The following is a 21192-nucleotide window of genomic DNA, read 5'->3' on the forward strand; positions in this document are numbered from 1 at the left end:
CAAGCTCTCGCGAGTCCGCACTACCTAGGTTAAGAAACGAAGACACAGACTCCCTTGCCCAGGAGATAGATCGATCCTGCTCGGAACACGCCGTGCCTAATGAACACTTTTTCACTTTGCGACCACTCAGTTAGTAGAAGGGAGACGCGTGCGGGCGAGAATGTGACCAAAAGTCCTCGCGGTCCGGTGGTGCCCGGGCTCAAAACGGGCCGGACCGAGCACTGACAGCCCGCCCCCAAGGCGGGAGCTCCGGACTACTCGAGCAGCTCGAGCGATAGGATTACCCAGGGCACCCGAGGACTCGGTAGTGATCGGGGTCCATAAAAGCAGACCGAACACCACGACGACCACGAAGGGCTTCGGTCAGACATTATCGTAAGCACGGTACTCCTTTCTACAAACCGCTATGTCGTTCTGGGAAAAAGTAGACACGCGGCAGGGTTTTTGCGTGCAAGGAGACCACCTCGCCGAACAGATTAAAGCGCGAGAGCCCCCGAGAATGACTCGGGAACATAAATTTACTGAAAGCAGACTTGTCTGAATATAACCACTCACCGGACAGCTGTCGTCCTTCCGGCCAACCGATCCAGGAGGGGTGTGCCTCCGAGCTCGGGGGCCCGGGGACTTGATTCTTTCAACGGAGCGCCCGAGGGCCCAGAGGCATACGAGGCTCCTAGGGTCGGGTGGCCTCGACCACCCAAGCCTAAGTGGTAGGACCACCCGAAGACCCTTGGGGCCGACCAGAGACCGGGGCATTGAAGCCCTTGCGGCCGAACTGCTTGTGATTGCCAGCCTGTGACTTGAGAGAGAATATAGAATTTCTTTGTCTGGTGCGCTCTGTTAGTGCGGTACTTGCTATAGACTGTTCTCGTTTTTGACCCGAGACCTCTTGAATACCCAAACCGGCGAACAAGAGCGGACAGAGGCATAACCTAGAGGTCCTATGGTTCGGTGTCGTCCGGGTATGACAGACCAGACCGAGCACCGACAGCCCGCTCCGAGGGCCCGAGCTCCGGACTACTCGAGCAGCTCGAGCGATTGGATTACCCAGAGCACCCCGAAACTTGGTAGTGCCCGGGAGCCTGCCATGACACCAAACACCACAGCCTACCATGCCGGACGTGGGTCAGCGGCGACTGCTCGCATGCATACCGATCGGGATTCTTTTGTCAACGGGAAAAAAGAGAGAGCGAACTTTTTCTCGCACAACCGAGCTCCTCACCAGACATATTAAACATACGGAATCCAGAAAAAGTATTTTGATATAGCGATTGCTTATTGAAAAACTTAATGTGCAATATTTACAAGGTTGGGTGACATCGACTTACCCCACGGGGCGAAGCCTTCAGACTGCTCGGGCGGGGAGAAGCCCCCGGCCTTACTAACCTGAACCGCGAGCACGGCCATCTACGGGTAGAAGCGTCGAAGATGCTCGATGTTCCACGGATTCGGGAGTGGCTGTCCTTCCTCCGTCGCCAACCTGAAAGAACCTGCCCGGGGGACCGCGATCACGGTGAAGGGACCTTCCCACACAGGGGACAACTTATTCATTCCTTCGCGCGACTGGATGCGTCGGAGAACTAGGTCCCCCACCTCGAGAGACCGGGCCCGGACATGGCGCAGATGATAACGCCGCAGACTCTGCTGGTACCGAGCCGCCCGGACAGCAGCACGCCGCCGGCGCTCCTCCAGGTAGTCTACGTCGTCGTGCCTTTGATGCTCCTGCTCACCCTCAGAGTATGCATGCACTCGAGGGGAGCCCAGAGTGAGCTCGGAGGGGAGGACTGCTTCGGCGCCGTAGACGAGGAAGAAAGGAGTCTCCCCGGTAGCGCGGCTTGGCGTAGTCCGATTGGCCCATAGCACGGCTGGCAGCTCGTCCACCCATCCCTTCCCGTGCTTAGCGAGCACGTTATAGGTCCGGGTTTTGAGGCCTTTTAGTATCTCCGCGTTGGCGCGCTCGACCTGCCCGTTACTCCGAGGATGAGCGACGGAAGCGAAGCAGAGCTTGATGCCGAGATCTTCGCAATAGTCCCCGAACAAGGCACTTGTGAACTGGGTGCCGTTGTCGGTGATGATCCGATTGGGGACACCAAAGCGGCTAGTGATGCCATGGATAAACTGGAGCGCCGTGTTTTTTGTCACCTTAATGACTGGGACCGCCTCCGGCCACTTGGTGAATTTGTCTATAGCGACATATAGGTATGCATAGCCCCCGACTGCTCGGGGGAATGGACCCAGAATGTCCAAACCCCAGATCGCGAAAGGCCATGACAGGGGAATGGTATGGAGAGCCTGAGCTGGCTGGTGAATCTGCTTTGCATGGAACTGGCATGCCCTGCAGCGCCGAACCAGCTCAGAAGCATCCTGGAGAGCTGTAGGCCAGTAGAAACCTTGCCGGAAGGCTTTCCCGACCAGCGTGCGGAACGATGAATGGCCACCGCACTCGCCCTCGTGGACCTTAGCGAGAAGATCGCCGCCTTCTGCCCGAGAGATGCATTTCAGGAGGATACCTCCTGCGCTACGTCGGTAGAGATCCCCATCTACAATGGCATAGCGTTTGGACTGCCGAGCAACCCTTTCGGCAGACGCCTCATCCTCGGGTAGGAACTTTTCTTTCAAGTACCCTCGGATGTCAGACATCCACGAGGCATCTTGAGAACATTCGGCGAGCACAGCGCACTCGTCGGACGGTGGCGCCCTGACGGGGCTTCCCACTGAGGGCACCGCCGGGGTTTCCTGAATTGAGTTCGAGGTTTCCCCTTCATCCTGTTCGGCAGGCAGGACGGAAGGCCGTGCGAGTCTTTCTTCAAAGACTCCGGCAGGGACGCGCGCACGTGATGAGGCCAGGCGAGAGAGCTCGTCGGCCGGAGCATTGTCGCGGTGAGAGATATGCCGCAACTCGAGGCCGTCGAAGCGTCGCTCGAGCTTTCTGACTGCAGCCACGTACGCCGCCATTTGAGGATCCGTGCACTGGTACTCCTTGGACACCTGGTTGACGACCAGTTGGGAGTCCCCTTTGACCAGGAGGCGACGAATCCCGAGCCCCACCGCAGCTCGGAGGCCGGCGATGAGACCTTCATACTCCGCCATGTTGTTGGATGCGCGGAATTGCAACTGTACGACGTACCGGAGCTCTTCACCCGTTGGGGAGGTGAGAACCACTCCGGCCCCTGCGCCTTTCAGCGAGAGGGAGCCGTCGAAGTGCATGACCCAGTACCCGGGCGCGTCGTGCCCGGGATAGGCAGAAACCTCTTCTGGGACGACGCAGGGGACGGGCGTCCACTCCGCCAAGAAGTCGGAGAGTGCCTGGCTTTTAATTGCCTGGCGACTGACGAAGTGTAGGTCGAACTCCGCCAGCTCTACTGCCCATTTGACAACGCGCCCGGTGCCTTCCCGGTTCCGGAGAATGGGTCCCAGTGGATAAGTGGTAACCACCGAGACTTTGTGCGCCTGGAAGTAGTGGCGCAGCTTCCGGGAGGCGATGAGCACGGCATAGAGCAGCTTCTGAGCTTGGGGATACCTTGTCTTGGCCTCCCGGAGGACCTCGCTGACGAAGTACACCGGTCGCTGTACCCGGCGGGCCCGGATGGTGGCCCCACCCGGGGGGCTGCCACAGCCCCCAGGGTCGGCGGTATGGACGGGGTTGGCCGAGCATTCGAGCTCAATTCCTTGGCTGGGAAGAGCAGTGTGCTCGGGCTCGACCCCTCGCTCCGGGGGAGCCACGAGGACAGGTGAGTGGTCGGGGGCCTCTGGGAGCTGGGACCCAGCACCCGGCCCCGAACACTCGTCTCGCTCCACCACCAATACTACGCTCACAACCTGAGGAGTGGCTGAAACGTAAAGCAGCAGGGGCTCACCTTGAGGAGGAGCCACCAACACGGGTGGCGAAGTAAGGTACTTCTTTAAGTCGCGGAAGGCCTGCTCGGCCTCCGGCGTCCAGTTAAAATGACCGGATTTTTTCAGAAGCTTGAAGAGGGGGAGCCCTCGTTCCCCGAGCTTGGAGATGAAACGCCCGAGGGCGGCCATGCAGCCGGCGAGGCGCTGGACTTCCTTGAGTCGAACCGGGGGTCGCATCTGCTCGATGGCCCGGATCTTCTCCGGATTGACCTCGATTCCTCGGCCAGAGACCAAGAAACCAAGGAGCTTGCCCGCTGGGACCCCGAAGACACATTTCTCCGGGTTGAGCTTGAGGCGGGTAGAGCGGAGACTGTTGAAAGTCTCGGCAAGGTCCTCGAGCAGGGTGGCGCGATCTCGGGTTTTGACCACGAGATCGTCGATGTAGGCTTCGACGTTGCGGCCAACCTGCGAGTTAAGAGTGATACGAATGGCGCGCTGGAAGGATGATCCAGCGTTGCGCAGGCCGAAAGGCATTGACATGTAGCAATAAGTCCCCACTGGGGTAGTAAAAGCAGTTTTTTCCTCGTCCCCTACGGCCATGCGAATCTGGTGATACCCAGAGTTTGCATCTAGGAAGCACAAAAGATCACATCCCGCAGTTGAATCTATGATTTGATCAATGCGAGGTAAGGGGAAGGGATCTTTAGGACAAGCCTTGTTAAGGTCGGTGTAGTCCACGCACATGCGAAGCTTGCCGTTGGCCTTCGGGACGATGACTGGATTTGCGAGCCAGTCGGGGTGGAGGACTTCTCAGATGAATCCGGCGTCGAGGAGCTTGCGGACCTGCTCGCGGATAAACTCCTGGCGCTCTGGCGCCTGCCGCCGGACCTTCTGCTTCACCGGGCGGGCGTCCGGACGCACGGCCAAGTGATGCTCGATCACCTCCCTAGGGATCCCGGGCATGTCGGACGGTTGCCAGGCAAACACGTCCACGTTAGCACGGAGGAAGGCGACGAGCGCGCTTTCCTATTTGCTGCCCAGGTCGCTGCCGATTCGGACAACCTGGGTAGCGCCTTCGCCCACCTCGACCTCCTTCGTTGGAACAGAGGTGTCGGCGGCGAGTCGGGGTCTGGATGAAGGGGGTCCCGGGCCCCCTGAAGAGCCATCAACCTCGGCCTGTGCTGAGACCAGAGCCATGTATGATTGTTCGGCGCAGGAGACGGCGCCGCGGGAGTCGGCGACCACGGAGATAGAGCCTGCGGGGCCGGGCATCTTAACCGTAAGGTATGCGTAATGCACGGCCATCATGAACTTGGCAAGCGCCGGACGCCCGAGGATGGCGTTGTAGGGGAGAGGGAGCTCCGCAACATCGAAGAGGACGCACTCCGTGCGGAAGTTGTCCCGGCTCCCAAATGTGACAGGCAACTCAACCTGCCCGAGGGGCAGGGAGTGCCCAGGAGTTACTCCACAGAAAGGGAGTGACGGCTTTAGGCGTCGGGAAGATACTTGCAGCTTCTCAAAAGCCTCCTTGAAAAGGAGGTTGAGGCCGGCACCACCGTCGATCAGCACTCTGCCGACCTTAACATTGCAGATAGTGGGAGACACAACCAGAGGTAGCCGTCCCACGGCTGCGGTGCTGACGGGGTGATCTGCCATGCTGAACGTGATCGGAGCATCCGACCACCTCAGGGGTCTTGTGGCCTCCTCGCTCGGGGTTGCCGAGCACACTTCGCGCCGCATGACCTTGATGCCACGGCGCGAGCAGGGTGTGTAAGCGCCCCCGTCGATGAAGGCAACCGCATGCTCGGGCTCCTGGAAGCCGAGCTCGGTGTTGTTGGGGACGACCTCGGCATTGCCTCCTCCGTGGGACTCGTCGCGCTCCCTCTGGCGCTGCTCCACGAGTCCTTTGACCGTACGACACTCCGTGAGGTCGTGCCATCTGGTCAGGTGTATGGGACACCATTTACCTGGCTCGGGCCCCGCGGGAGCGGGGACCCTCGCTGGAATAGGAGCTCGGCCAGGGGCCGGGGCTCTTGCTGGAGCTGACGCCCTAGCCGGTGCCGGGGCCCTCGCGGGCACAGAGGCCCGAGGAGGAGCCCGAGCAGGGGCCCTGACGGGGCGCCGATCGGCACCCGGCTGACGCTCTTGCCGGCGATCGGGCTCTTGCGGCTCCCTGTGAGCGGGGACTTGGGCTGGCTCAACGGGAGCGGCCTCGCGCTTCCTTCTCTTTTTCTTTTCCCGCTTATCAGAGCGGGAAGAACTTGGCTGGTCGGAAACGGGGCGAGGAGTATGCCATGCCCTGGCCTCCGCAGCCTTGGCGCACTTATCGGCCAGTGTGAAAAGCTCCGCAGGGGTCTCGATCTCGTGTGTACCTAGCTTCTCGAGCATCCGCTCATCACGGACGCCCTGCCGAAAAGCAACAATAACAGCATGGGGGGCCACTCGCGGAATAGTGTTGCGAACCTGGCTGAAACGCTGTATAAATCGCCGTAGCGTCTCCCCTTCCTGCTGTTGGACGGCGTGGAGGTCGCACTCCAGACCGGGACGTGCGAACGTGCCCTGAAAGTTGGCCACGAATTGGTGGCACAGGTCATCCCAGGGGCTGATAGATCCTGGGGGTAAGTTCATAAGCCAAGAGCGGGCAGAACCCCTCAAGGCAACATGAAAATAGTTTACCATCACCTTTTCGCTGCCTCCGGCCGCTTGGACGGCCGTCGTGTAGATCTGGAGGAACTCGACGGGGTCGATGGACCCGTCGTACTTCTCCGGCAGCTCGGGGCGGAACTTGGAAGGCCACCTCACCCGGCGGAGCTCGGTGGTGAAGGCACGGCAACCGGTGCCGTACCCCGCAGCACGAGCGGGGGTTCTTGGTGGCGAGAAGCGGCGAGCCGGGGATCCCCGGTGGTCATGGGCCGGGAGAGAGGAAGCCTGGTCCTCTGCCCCAACCCCCTGCCGGGTCTCCCGCTGATGTTCGAGAGTGACTCGAGCATCTTCGTGGCCCCTCCGCTCGTCAAGGTGCAAACGAAGGTCCCGGGCTCCGGACATGGCCAGGGGGACGGCACTCCGCCTGGAGACCCCTCGGCCCGTGTGGGTGTTGCCCGCTGAGGAGCCGGCTCTGGCGGCACCGTGCTGAGAAGTGGTGCGAGGACTCCCGGCCTGCACCTGGCGACGAGCAGTGCCGACCAAAGCGACGACGTCTTGCATCCACCGGCCTTCCGGAGTGTTTGGCGTGGCCTGAATGGGCGGGTGTCTGAGGAGAGCTTGTGCTGCAAGCAACGAGCTCCCTGGGCTGGCCTCACTGAAAGCGAGCCTGCACCGAGGCGGCACCCGACGTGGTCCAGAGGCAGACCTGGCGGCCGGGGTCCCGACCACCTGCTGGGGGTCGGAAAGTACGTTGGCAGCGGCGGCGGCGCTGATGGGCCCAGCGCCTTGATCCCCTTGGGCGGGAAAAACCGCACGCGTGGATGGCGGCTGCCGCGGGTACGCAGCAGCGATGGGGCTTTCTTCGTGGGGCAGCGTTCCGTTACTGGAAGTGGAGCCGGAACGCTGGAGACGGTGCCCACCTACCATCTTTTCCTGTGGAGAAAAAAGTGAAACAAACAATCCAGGGATATTCCCCCCTACCTGGCGCGCCAGCTGTCGGAGAGTGAACTCCTGTCGCAGGGATCCCGAGAGACCCCTTTTTAGAGATTCGGCCGGGGGGATGATCCTGAAAAAACTTGTTTGGGAAATAAGCGGGAACGGAAATAAATGCGATGGCTGGCGGGAGACGATCACCCTAATGCAAGAAAAAGTGGGTACGCCGGGTTTTAGACAGGTTCGGGCCGCACGGAGGCGTAACACCCTACTCCTGTATGAACACTATATTTATCCTTGAAGAGAATTCTTCAAGGAGGTATCTGGTTCTAAGGGGAGAGCTGTTTACAAAGAGCTTGAGGCTCTTATGTTCTAGCTTAACTCGAGCTGGTTCGAGTGTCTGTCGATCTGTCTTTGGCCTGGTTCGTCGGAGATTGTTGGTCGTCTGGTGGTCGAAGGCTTTTTCTCTCCTTTTTTAGTGTTCTCCATCCTTTCCTTTTATAGGTGCGCCGACCTCAACATATCCTGAATGGGAAAGAGGTGACGCGAATGCCAAGGTGCCACGGAGAAAAAGGCGTAATCATTTCATCTTGGCGAAGTGACAGGGGCGGTGGAGAAATGCGGCGCACATTCGACCACCAGCCGCTGCGGAAGCCTCGGGGCGCCATGAAAAGGGCCCACCGGGCAGCCTCAGAGGTGCCCGGTGCGCCCACCCTGTCTTGTTCTTCTGCCAGGGCAGGGTGGCAGGCCGAGCGCTTCGATTCTGGCAACGTTATCCCGAGGCACCTGGATGAAACGGGACGGGACCCGTGCATTTAATGGACCCACGCCCCCCTGCCAGTGCATGGCAGGGTCTGACACTGGGGCGTGGGCAGCTGAGAATGTCAGGATGTCAGGATGTCAGACCGCGCGTGCCTATTAAATACGGCATTGGGCCTTTGACTGGATGACACCCTGACGACGGGACCCTTCGGGTCGTTGAATGATCTTGCGCGAACCTTCGGGGAACCGAGTCCTCGGGGGCTACCACGTGCAGCCCCGAGCACTCGAGTGAGACCTTCGGGGAACCGAGTCCTCGGGGGCTGCCACGTGCAGCCCCGAGCACTCTCTCCCGAGCACTCGAGTGAGACCTTCGGGGAACCGAGTCCTCGGGGGCTGCCACGTGCAGCCCCGAGCACTCTCTCCCGAGCATTCGAGTGAGACCTTCGGGGAACCGAGTCCTCGGGGGCTGCCACGTGCAGCCCCGAGCACTCTCTCCCTAGCACTTCGGTGGGACCTTCGGGGCACGAGTCCTCGGGGGCTGCCACGTGCAGCCCCGAGCACTCTCTCCCGAGTACTGCGGTGGGACCTTCGGGGCACTGAGTCCTCGGGGGCTGCCACGTGCAGCCCCGAGCACTCTCTCCCGAGCACTTTGGTGGGGCCTTCGGGGCACTGGGTCCTCGAGGGCTGCCATGTGCAGCCCCGAGCACTCTCTCCCGAGCACTTCGGTGGGACCTTCGGGGCACCGAGTCCTCGGGGGCTGCCACGTGCAGCCCCGAGCACTCTCTCCCGAGCACTTCGGTGGGACCTTCGGGGCACCGAGTCCTCGGGGGCTGCCACGTGCAGCCCCGAGCACTCTCTCCCGAGCACTTTGGTGGGGCCTTCGGGGCACTGGGTCCTCGGGGGCTGCCACGTGCAGTCCCGAGCACTCTCTCCCGAGCACTTTGGTCTTAGTATTTGGACCCTGCAGATCATCGGGGAACTAGGGTGCTCGGGAACCAGAGGCGGCGGCCCCGAGCACCTTCTCCCGAGACTTAGCTTTTTCTTACCTCGCAGGGTGGTGACATGTGGTGGATAGCCGGTCTGGCCTCGGGACTTAGGGACCCCTAGTTCTGAATACACCGACAGCTGGCATCCCTGGCGGCAGGCTTGAAGGCCTCAACTATAGTGTCTAGGGTAGCAGGAGCAGGCCATCCATCCATACATGTGATTTGAGATGGGAGAGAGAGAAGAATAAACAAAAACCAAGCTCACCCATGGATGATGTGAACACCATCCTCCTTCTGGCCTTCACGTCTTACTTCTTGCTTTCTTGCTTTTCTTCGCGTCTAACTACTAGCAAATGGGTTCTTCAATGGCTCTTGTGTACGTGCGTGGGTGGTACAGGGATGCAAGAGGTGTCGGCTTGACGTAGACGGCCTCTGGCGATGTAGCAGCACTGTGGCAGTGCAACGGCATGTGTGTGTGGTGAATGAATCTTGATCCCTCCCCCCCCCCCGACGTGGAGAAAAAGGGGGTCCTTTTATAGGCAATAACTAGGATAGCCAGTGGGGAGAGGGCATCGCGAGGTAGCACCGTTGCTATTCCATTCAGCAGGCGCAAAATTCTCGGAGGTGGTTGAGCCGCTCTGCTGAATGAGAGCTTCGCTTCGCTTGATGGATAATTGTGCTACTCCTTGGCTTGAGTATGTCAAAACCATGTAGCTAGATAAGAAAAGGTTCACTCCTCAGATACGTGAGCCTGGCAAGTTGATAGGTTCATTGATCCCGTATTGCACGTACGTGCAGCTGCGCGCCGGCTAACTCACGAGTCAAGAATAGGTGCCATCCCGCGTCTCTCACCGAGCTATACGTATACGAGTACATATTTTAGGGGGCTTTCGTGAGGCATGTACATACATACACTCTAGCTCTATTTAGCATGTGTACGTGCATGTCTTATGCGTGAAGCTGCTTTGCTTCTTTCTTCTTCTCCTTACTTCCTGAGTAGCATGAATGGGCTCATCTCAACATGCATGAACAAAATATCATCAAACAGTATGGTCATCACTATACTATTTTTTTTATATGATTGTAACTTGTTCGCCTTTACACACAGCCCCAGTTACGATCATATGAGACTAGTGCGCCAGATGTTGGATGATCAAATATATATAGTCGCAACTCGGTAACATTCTCTAGTCATAATTATGTACTTTTTTGTTATGTGATCGTAACTTGTTCACCTCTATACACACCTTCAGTTATGATCTCAAAAGCAGTATAGTTGCGACTCATAAGATATATCAGTTACTACAAATATATATGGTCGTAACTCGGTACCTTCTCTGTTCGTAATTCGGTATCTTCTCTGGTCATAATTATGTACTTCTTTGCCATGGGATCATAACTTGTTCACAAACATCAACTCACTACTTCAAAGTACGTAGACAATGACATAGTGCAAGCTAGTAGCTAGGTAATCAAGCAGTCGAGTGATTAGATGGCTCATCAGGCAAGCAACAAGCACGCCATTGCAACGCCATGGGAGCCGCCGCATTACTGACTGGTGAGGTAAGACGACAAACCCTCCTCCATGTCGCTTGAGCTCTTCGGCTACCACGGTGTCATTGGGGACAATGACCACGACATCGACGCAGGCAGTGCCATGCCCCTGCAGCTCGCCTTCTACGACAACTACAAAGGCCGGTGCGGCTCGGTTGACTACTGCGGCTGGGCTGGCTACAATGCTTTTGGTGTCTCGAGCGCTAGCTCCAACTCTAGCTCGCTGGTGCTCAGCTTTGAGCAAGCCAGCAGCGGCGGGCGGCACCTCTCTCATGGCACAGGGGTGGGGGTGACAACAAGTGCGCATTGTGGATGGACGTGGCCTAGGCTCAACGCAAGTCTATTATGCCGTATATATAGTTTAAAGTGTAAAATTTTATAAAGTTTAGATAGATGGTGGAGCTACAACCCTGTGATAGCGACAAAAAAACACTGATGAAGTCGTCGATCAGTGGGTAAGGACACATGAGCCAGGCTTAGGTTACGCACGGGATAAGGCACAACTTGCATGCTACAAATGGTGGAGCTGTGACCTATAATGACAACAAGAGGTATTGACAGAGCCATGAATCGATATAGCAGGATTCAATCATGGCCGAAGTTGACAAGAGGATTAAGGACCACACCATAATTGCCAATGATCTCATTGACCTTCTTTGACTACCAAGTGATTTGTTAGCTCTTAAGTGCTTAAGCGTTCAAGTGCACGAACAGGAGGAAGAAGCAAGGAAGCAAGACTGCAAACAAAATCAATCCATATACATCAAAAAGCAAACAGTTGGGAAGATGATCCAACGAGATGATAATTGTGTGTACAACAAAATCGAGGAGTGTCCAGGCACCGCAGGGACCGGGGATAGGTGTGAGCAGGCGTTTATCAACTGTGGGATCCTTACCTAGAATCATCTATGCTATTTGTATTAGTTCCTAATCAGTAGTTGATATACATAATACAACATTTATAGTATCATATATATATATATATATATATTATATATATATTATATACATAACTGAAATTAATTACAATATTACGAAGGTATTTAAGTGTTATATTATTTTACAATCATGGTCAATCAGCTAAAACAACTGTACATTAGAACGATAAAGTAACCTAAGCCACAAGCAACTTGGGTGTGGATACAACTCTATGGATATTCTTCATCTTCTCCTCTATCTTCGGCGAAGTCGGCATCCATCTCATTATCTGAATAATACGAAGAAATGAGTACAGAAGGTACTCAATAAGTACTATACTACTTCAAGAAGTTGGTAGATACATATTGGATAAAACACAAGGATCAAGGTTATACGACATAGTTTATGAAATGGGTTTTATGCATATATTCAGTTATGATTTGAAACAAGTAACAAGGTACTAATTATAATGAGAGTTTTGGTCCTAGGAGGGGCTATCCCATATTCCGCAATCCCAAACACTGAGGCTAGAATACATGGAGTACCACTGAGCTCTTTGATCTTTCAAGTCAGAAATCTTACCATACAAACATCTATTCTACACACTCACCTAATAAGGATACTCACGTCTCTAGATTAATCAATTGAGGTCATTGCTTCGCATGTCCATAACCACGGACACATCTATTCGAATAGATTTATGCTTATGATGAACTGTCCAAATAATATTCTAATTAATTATTAGAATGATCATTATTCATAATCACAACTTCGATGATTAACCAGAATATTATCCCGGTAGTCCCGGTACGTGTTTTATACCCAAGATCAGAATACATACCTTTCCAATATATACATCACAACAAGGCTTAAGAAAAAGCGAGTAATTAATATTATGTTACAAGTCTTTAGCAATGCAACTATTTACACCAATTTATAACAAAAAACAACAACATCTATGCAGCGAAAATATAAACATATACAATAAAAGAGAGTGGAGCTACATGCCCTTAGACTCCATCCAAAAAGCACAACCTCCGAGAGTAGGATGAACTACTCTTGCCCGTCACCCTGAACAGCAGGTACGAAGTAGTCAAACACCGGCTCTTTCTCACCAATAACACTGAAAATACAAGTATGAGTACGAATGTACTCGCAAGACTTAAACTATAAATAGCACATATACATAGTTTGACCCTAAGAATTATGCATTGAGCCATTAGCAAGAAAAAACCATATAGTTAAGTTAAACATAAGCAGTAAGCAACTTAGACACATAGATGTGAGTAATTAACTTAACCAACAACAATATAATTCTACCCTACTATAATCAACTGAACATAAATAACTGGATCACGCACTAACAAACTCATACCAACTAAAATCATCTCAAATTTAATATTATCAATAACTCATCATACCCAAATAAATGCATATTTTAACTTATATCTCACAAACCAAATGGCAGGCCATAATTCTAGATTTCCAGTACGCGCTCCGAGTCCCGGGTTCTCTGGTTCTTGGCTACGCGGCGACACCACTACAACCTGCTCCGGTGACATGGTGCTGGCATCGGAGCAGGACAAGTGCAGCACCACATGGGAGTCTCTTCCCAGCTTGTTGACGCCCCAGCCGAAGGCGCCGCAAAGCGAGACAGAAACGCTGGATTTGAGCTTCTTGAAGGCCAGCGGTGCACCTCCTGCGCCGGAATTACTGCTACGGAGGGACAAACCTCATGAACGGCTACGGCCACGTGTCAGGAATGCCACTCTACGCGATAGGTGCGGGGACCTCTGGTTCTTGGACAGGGTACGACACCACGGCGTCCTGCTCCAGCGAGATGGCGTTTCCTGGAGCACTGACGGAACCCAGTGGAGACCAAACTGGGCTCCGGCTCCCCTTCTTCCGTGTAAACCTCTCTATATACATGTCGAACAGTCACGTATAGCACACGAGCTGAATCCGCTGTGCCCTACAGCATCGTGTGCCTCTCCCGCACAACCCACGCCTAGCCGCACCGGCCAACTACCCACACGGCCCCCCACCTCTGGGCCACGGCAGCACCTGCATGCACATGCTCCCAAGCGCTCACAGCTTCACACCTGGGCCCGCAGTAGCCTGCACACGCGCGCACCACACGCAACCAGCACGCTGCGATGTGCTGGTCTCCAGCGCCACTCCGCCGCCTGGGCCGACCTCACCGTAGCACCTACGTCACTTGCTACAGTAAAACTGGCTGTTTTTACTCTAGCTCCGCCACTGCCTGGAGGCCTTCCCACGCAGGACGAGTGGGGCATCGTTGGATCCGCAGGTGCGTCGTATGTGTGCGGCATGCCCTTTGCTCCTTTCCTGCCTCCGCTGGCGTTGTCTTCGTGGTGCAGCGGCTCCGACTTGTCGGATGGGTGGATCAGAGCACAGATGCCTTGGACCGTTGCATGACTGATGCCAATGACCGTGACCAAGACCGTGGCATCTTCCCAAGTTCTTGGAGTGTTTTTGAGCTCTTTTATGGTGGTCTATACTATCTAAGAGGTAGGAGGTAGTATAAATCTAATCTGACGATCTACGTAATTGGATATTTTGGTAATTATGATAATTTTATTAAAATTACCCACCATGTTTTTGCTAATAGAAAGATCAACGCCGCAAATGCCGCAAACGTCGAATCGCTAACCCTAGCCGATGGATAACAAATAAACTCTCATGCCGAATACAGATTAAAATGTTAAAACGGTAATGAAATATTATTCTATTTAGAGACATATAACTGCAGTTAATTATTTTCATGCCACGTATTTTTCTTCCTAAAATAACCTTAATACTAACATACTACTTACATATACTACCTATACTACCGATGAGAAATAAATAGTATCCTGAATAATCTGAACCATTAGACTCTAAAAATAAATAGCTCATATTAATTTTAGACCACCATAAAATTTCTCTAGTTTTTTTAGTTGCTGATAGGATTAACATGCTCTATTGTTGCATTAAGACATTGATGTATGTTTAATTGATTGATCTGATTTATGTTGTAATAGCTGACAGCCCATATGTTTATTCAATCTAAACTTTTGGGCTGTTTATTCATCAATCTCTGTCTGATTGTTTTTCCTTGTTGTGTACGTAAATGCGAACATCTGGGTGCGGAAGCCTGAGTGCAAGCCCTGAACTTTGTTGCTGATTTGGGAGTGGGCATGATTTAGGTTGAGTCAGATGATTTAAATCTGAAGACTGCTCACGTAAATCTGAAGAATTAGTGTTGAACAGCAGTCAGAATCGGCGGATCAGCGTAAGGGCCGTAGAGGTAGAGCCACCCCCTGGCAATGTACCGGTTGGCGGCCTCCGTGTAGTGCACCCCGTCCCAGCTCACGTACGCCGACGGGTTCCGGCAAGCGGCCGCCCCGGGCATGCCGCAGAAGGCGTTGGGGTCCCAGTTGTAGGCGCCGCCAGCTCCGCAGCAAGCCTTCAGAACGTCACCGACGAATCCTGCACGTTGCGAAATTCCAGATCAGAGTCCAGACACACTCATAGTTGCATGCTTGGAGACCGACGATGCATCGCAGCGCAGGCAGATCAATCTACTCGAACCAGCCTAGCTCTGAGTTGTTGGGGAGCTTGAACGGAACCAGGTTGTTCCTCTCGAGGAAGCCGACCTCGACCGCCGTCGCGCCGCCGACGGCAAAGTTTACGCCTTGCGAGACGTTCGAGCTCTTCGCCAGGACGGCCGGGAGGAACGGGAGACCAAACTCTTCAGCTACAACCACGGCATTCTCAGATGGTTAACTTCACATGACAGTTGCAGAGATTAAGTTGCTTGCTTGGTATATATATGCAAAGCCTACCAAGTAGCTAGCAATGAAATAGTAGTTAAACAACATTACTGAGCTCACCAATGAAATCGATGATGACTCTCCCATCGCTGAAGCGGCCGGCGGGATGGCCAAAGAAGGTCTCGCCGTAAGGAGGCTTGTCGGTCCATATGGGCATGACCGGTGCCGCAATGATGAGAGCGTTGCCGGTGTCAATGTGGGAGTCTCCCAGGGTAAACATCGAGGTGAGCTTGTGAGTCAGAGCTCACGGCACAGAGACAGAGGAAGAAGATGAGCGAGGGAGAAAAGAGGTGAGCTCCATGGCTGCAAAGCTAGAAGGTTGAAGAAAACCAAACACACAAGAGCATTATTTATAGTGGTACGGAGAACTGCTCTGAACAACTGTGCATAACTTTTTTTTTCTTTATGGAAGCTTGGCTGCGAAAACAATTTTTTTACATAAGTAATGGCCCTCCGCTCACCGAGGACCCGGCAGGGCTAACCAAAAATTATTAGGGTGGAGCAAAGTTTTATTTAACATGGTAAATAAATAAAATAAAAATATACTGCCACTGATATTAAAACTTAATTTGTATATATCTAATCATCAGTTTGATATGTTATTTTATGTTGGTGAAAATTTTCCTTTCCAATGATAACTATTTAGGAGATGCTATTTAACGAGCGCTCTTTTTTTATGGTTCTCAGTTGACAAATCGTGACCGTCATAGACGCAACCCATAACGTGTTCCTCAGCCGCACTCGCCTCCTCCCATCTCTAGTGGATCCGTTGCTACGCATCCGCCACCGCTGCCCTCCACTGTGCTAACCGGTCCGATTTAACACCCCTATCGTCGGCACCGCCCACTGCCTGCAACACCAGCGGTGCCATCGTTACCTCGTCACACCACCACATCGCCAGTCGGACTGCCACCCCATGCCTCCCTCTAACCTCGGCAGCCTCCCGAAGCGCCAAAACCCTCAACCCTCAACTTTAATCACTCCGCCAGCGCGGGCGACTAAAGCAATTGTAAAATTTCAGTTGATTGAAATCTAGAAAGTGTGTAACTATTTTGTTTTAAGATTCATAAGCTTTTCTCGAAGAGGTGTAATGACAAAACATCACATTATTTTAATCGACTGAATGATAATTAGATGCGGCTACCGTACCATCAACACATTCTGTTTACTAATACTAAGGTAATGGTGTTGACAAAGAACAGGATCTAGAATTGTAACGCAATAATAAATAAACATATTAGTATTAAAGATTCAAGTTGCAATTGCAAGTATTAGATACAAAGCTACTTCAACGCCCTGGTGCCTCGACATCAGATCTTACACACTTTCGATCGTGCCCACTAGAGAGTTTCCTCACACAGCGACATAGCGTCTTGGAAACTTTGTTGGTTGCTAATTCCTTTTGCCGACGACTTCGGACCATGTGCAAGAACACTGCATGACCGATATATCGAGAACAATGTTAACCTCGATTCATTATGAAGCAACAATATAGCATCGCCAAAACATAACCTCCCAAGTCTTCTCATTATTTGGCAGTGAACTGCTTCCCTGCTCCATGGTAGTAGCCGTTCTAACAAGGGCGGGAGATGATGGATGGTCTTGCACAGCAGAGAAGTCAACAGATTGCATAGTTCACAACCACATGGATAGAGATGTCATCCATTTCGTGAGGACAAAACTCGTCAATCATCAGAGATCAGGGACATCTTCTTAGACTAGCAACTGTAAGATGAAATATTTGTAACATATAATTGCTCAAAATTTCCATGCTCAGGACGACAAATGAGTAGGTACACGACATTGCTGTGGAAGTCACCACAAATATTTTTAGCCTAAGAAGATGGCACTAAACTATTTACCACCCAATCTAACAGAAAGTGGCTTCCACTTTGCTAACACAGCAGCTGGGACCAGTTAAAGCAAAATTCCTCAGGCTGGCCAGTTTCCAAGAAAAAATAACCTTCAGCTTTCGCTACTCGGGTTGACCTTTTGCTTCTTTGAGTGCTCCTTATTTTTCTTGGCCTCACGGCGCTCCCTCTTCAGTCCCTTTACGTCATTCGATAAAGTCATCTTTCCAACCTTTTCAGTCAAAACAGTGAACCAAATTAGTTTTCGGTAAAATAATCTTCACGTTTCAATTGCTCCAAACAGATTAGATACAAACCTCCTGGTCTGGCATGTACACCTTTCCCAACTTGCCGTGTACTGGATCCTTTGTTACATTTTTCATCTGCAAGAAGGTTCATGATAGCTGTGAATACCGCAGTGACTCAGGAAGATTTTAGTGAACATAAAAGACAAGATGGTTGTTCAAGGCTAATGGAACCAAAGTTTGCAAGATAAGATAACAATAATCTGAAGAATAAAAGACAGTTAATTCCACCAGGTTTACCTTCTTAGAATGCTCAGCAGTCTTCATTGCTTCTTTCTTCAAACTTTCAACTGGAAGCCTGTGCCTCCTAACTACCAGATCCATTGAAGGTCCAACTTCAACCAGCTCCATCCTAGGAATAGATGTGCCCGACCTTTTCAGACGGACAGCACAGTGCATCATGTAGACAGTAGTAGGAGATATTGCTGTGCACACATAGATCCGATCTACACCAGCAAGGTTTAGATTCTCTACAACCTGCATTCAACAGCAACAGTTTATTATGAAACTCAAGTGATTATCTATGTCCTGCATACCAGCTTGTATTTACAAAATGGCACACCTCTCCTCTGAAAAGATCAAGCAGCACTTCTTTCAAATGCTTCAGCTCTTCAGCACTCTCAAAGTGTTCCCCTATGAAGGCAAAGAAAGGCTTCGATCCAAGTTTTGGTGCCAGCTTCTTATCATAAACAAAAGATTCCATGGATTTGTAGTTCTCAATTCCAACTTCAACAAGGTCATATATGTGGTGGTCATACGTCCTTCCCAAAACCAGATTGTTGAGCCTCTTCTTTGAATGAGAACCATACTGAAGCAGAAGTAAAGAAGTACAGTTGAAACAATGGACAGATAAGATCAAGTCAACTCAGCAAATCACCACATTTAAGATCCGAGGACATAGATTCAAGCATTAGAAAAGAAATAGAAAATGTTATACTCTGTTTCAGATAGGTTTGCCAGGGGTTGTCAGAAATTCATCATGCAGTTCATTCTATTATAGGAACTGAGCCTAGCTCAGTTGGTGGGAGGTGTGGGTGTACACCCCCACCACCCAAGTTCAAGTCCTCTTCAATTCGAATTGGTGTGCCTATTTCTTCTTATATGCAATGCCACCTAGTTCTTCAATTCGAAATGTTATTTGTTTTTCAATTATTCTACTTCTACTCCACACCATGAAATATTACAGCATTAGGAACTACAGGATCACATCTCTTGCAGTGGAAACAAATAGTCCTCTACACCGAGCACCCAAATGACAAACTATAAAACAAATCGGAATGATTTCACTCACCACTATAAGACTGCAGTCCGTCTTGAGGGAGAAAAACTCCAGAGAAGATTCACCACCACTCTCAAAAGGCCTAATCTTGTCGTTCTTCTTGGTGTACTTCACAGCATTATCACGCTTGAGGTGGTAAATATCTGACAGCACAGAGTTCAACACAGCACTAGTCTTGGTACCATGGAGGATAAGTGTCTTCTTGCCGGTCTCAACCTGGCAAAAGTATCAAAGCAGAAATCAGATGTGAGACTCGGTCAAAAAAAGCATTAACCATTTCGTTTCAGATTTCTTACCGTACAAGGTTCAAAATATGCTGAGCCTTCTAATAACTAAATGGGCTAACATTAATAACCCCACATGTTTTCAAGCACAAGGCATAGCGCACTGAGCACTCCGCCGAAAGCTCATGCTTTATTTCATTTTTCAACCCATTAGAGTGGTAAAGTTTTTCTAGAGTTCCATCACTAGAAACGGAAAACAAGTTTACAGGACGGTACAGGTGTCCCGGACAGGAACAGAAGACTAGAGATGCTACAGGTTATCCAGATGTTGCCTACTTTGTGTTGTTTGTTCTAAGATGGCTACCACACACTGCCCCGCAGGCGAGCTGCTCATCTTGAGGAGCCGCAACGCTCGATGGCGGTGGCAGATCCAGGACTAACATTTAGGTATGGCGACATGGTGCACTACTAGTATCCAAGAGTAAAGAAAGTAGCAATGACACTAATAAGCTACGTAAAACACTACAGATTTGATACTTTAGTCGTGTCATCATGCTTGCATATATTGGTTCAGTTCGGAGCTTTTATACTAGAACAAAAATGTCCGTCTGTTAAAAAGGATGGCAGCTATGTATTCAATTCCATAGAAAACGAATTGGAATGTGTATTCAGGGCACATCGAAGCCCGACAAATAGCTCCGCCCCTGCTCGACAGCACTAAGGTTTTGGGAAGCGAAAGCAGGGGTGGGAGGGGGCAGAGGAAGAAGCTTACGAGCTTGGGCGCGTGCTTGAGGAGCTCCCGCTTGGCGCGGCGGCTCTTGGGCACCCTGATCGCCGCCACCATCTTCTCTGCTCTGCTTCGATCCGAGCCACGCGGCAGGAGGGAGAGGAGGTAATGAATCGATAAGCCCTAAAAGCCCCGAGGGACGCCGCTTTTGTCCTGAAGGAGGGGAATCGCGCCGCACAAAGAGGTGGAGTCGAGGCGAGGAGGATGGTGGTGGCGGCGCAGGCAGCCCTAAAGATTGCCCTTCTTTCTCACAGAAGTAAAAATTTACTTCAGCACCACCTTCTCAGCTTCAAGAAACCTTCACAAACGCCTGTGTATTTTCCATGAAACAAAGACAGAAAATCAGCATCCATGACATCAACACATGAGAATGTAACTATCGTTAGTTCAAAACAAAAGGAAAATGTAACTATGCAAGTACATGACATGACAACCCATAACAATTAAATAAAGTAAACAAGCCATTTTGCATCCACATAAATATTGGGATTCGACAGGCAGCAGGAACAGAACCAATAAGTAAGCTCCTGCCGCAAGGGTGCTACCCTAGTCCATCTCGCACATCAGTGAAATAGGCAACTATGCAATGCCAAAGGCCATAGCACCTGAGTGCGTGTGCTTCAATCCAAAGGGTCTCGAAAGACAACTAAAGAACCTATAATGCCGCGATCAGTAAGCAAGAATTCACTAGTTATCCACGGCCATGATTCAGAACTCGAAAGATTTTAACTGTTGGGCGACTACTGGCAGCAGAAACACGAAACAAAACTCTGCTGCAAAGCGGGTTCCCTGGTCCATATAGCACGCAAAAGAAATAGGCAACTACGCCATTAAACAGCCGTAGCGCCTCAGTACCGGTGCTCTGATCCGTTGCTGGGAAGGGAAGCCAAAGATGTGAGGTACACACACAGCCAACCCAAAACTCAACTGGATACCTCGTCTATCTACACTGCGAGGTAATCAGCACACGGGATCATCTACAGGTGCAAGAAACCATCTAAACCTCCAAATCCAGGGCACAGACTGGAATCAAGAACCAAATCGCATACGATTCCAGTAACAACGGCACGAAATGAGGTGAGCACAGCACGAACTGGTTGCTCTAGGATAGGGACGAAGGGGAGAACATTTCGACGGTTACCTTTGGAGCGAAGCCGCAGGCGGCTGCGAGGCGATGGGCGGCGGCGGCGGCGGCGGAGAGGAGAGGAGATGAGGGAGCAGTGTGTTGGTAGCTCCGCGAGGGTTTCTTATCAGCTCTTGAGTGGGGCGGGCTCCAGT

The 21192-nt window shown here is 51.9% G+C and overlaps 2 protein-coding genes across 2 annotated transcripts; both read right to left on the bottom strand.

The window, feature by feature from the left end:
* Positions 1-14892: 14892 nt before the first annotated feature.
* Positions 14893-16364, bottom strand: LOC133928152 (GDSL esterase/lipase At1g31550-like). Its single transcript, XM_062374407.1, has 4 exons — positions 16347-16364; positions 15530-15698; positions 15223-15393; positions 14893-15125 (listed from the first exon to the last, which is right to left on the bottom strand). Exons 1-4 carry the CDS (start codon positions 16362-16364, stop codon positions 14893-14895), a joined length of 591 nt encoding a protein of 196 aa, XP_062230391.1.
* Positions 16365-17188: 824 nt separating this feature from the next.
* On the bottom strand, positions 17189-21192 carry LOC133929179 (ribosome production factor 2 homolog). Its single transcript, XM_062375824.1, has 7 exons — positions 21056-21192; positions 19900-20224; positions 18916-19119; positions 18187-18432; positions 17865-18101; positions 17637-17702; positions 17189-17551 (listed from the first exon to the last, which is right to left on the bottom strand). Exons 2-7 carry the CDS (start codon positions 19969-19971, stop codon positions 17435-17437), a joined length of 942 nt encoding a protein of 313 aa, XP_062231808.1. The 5' UTR covers positions 19972-20224; positions 21056-21192; the 3' UTR covers positions 17189-17434.

This window comes from Phragmites australis, chromosome 9 (assembly GCF_958298935.1).
Source record: "Phragmites australis chromosome 9, lpPhrAust1.1, whole genome shotgun sequence".
NCBI lineage: Eukaryota > Viridiplantae > Streptophyta > Magnoliopsida > Poales > Poaceae > Phragmites > Phragmites australis.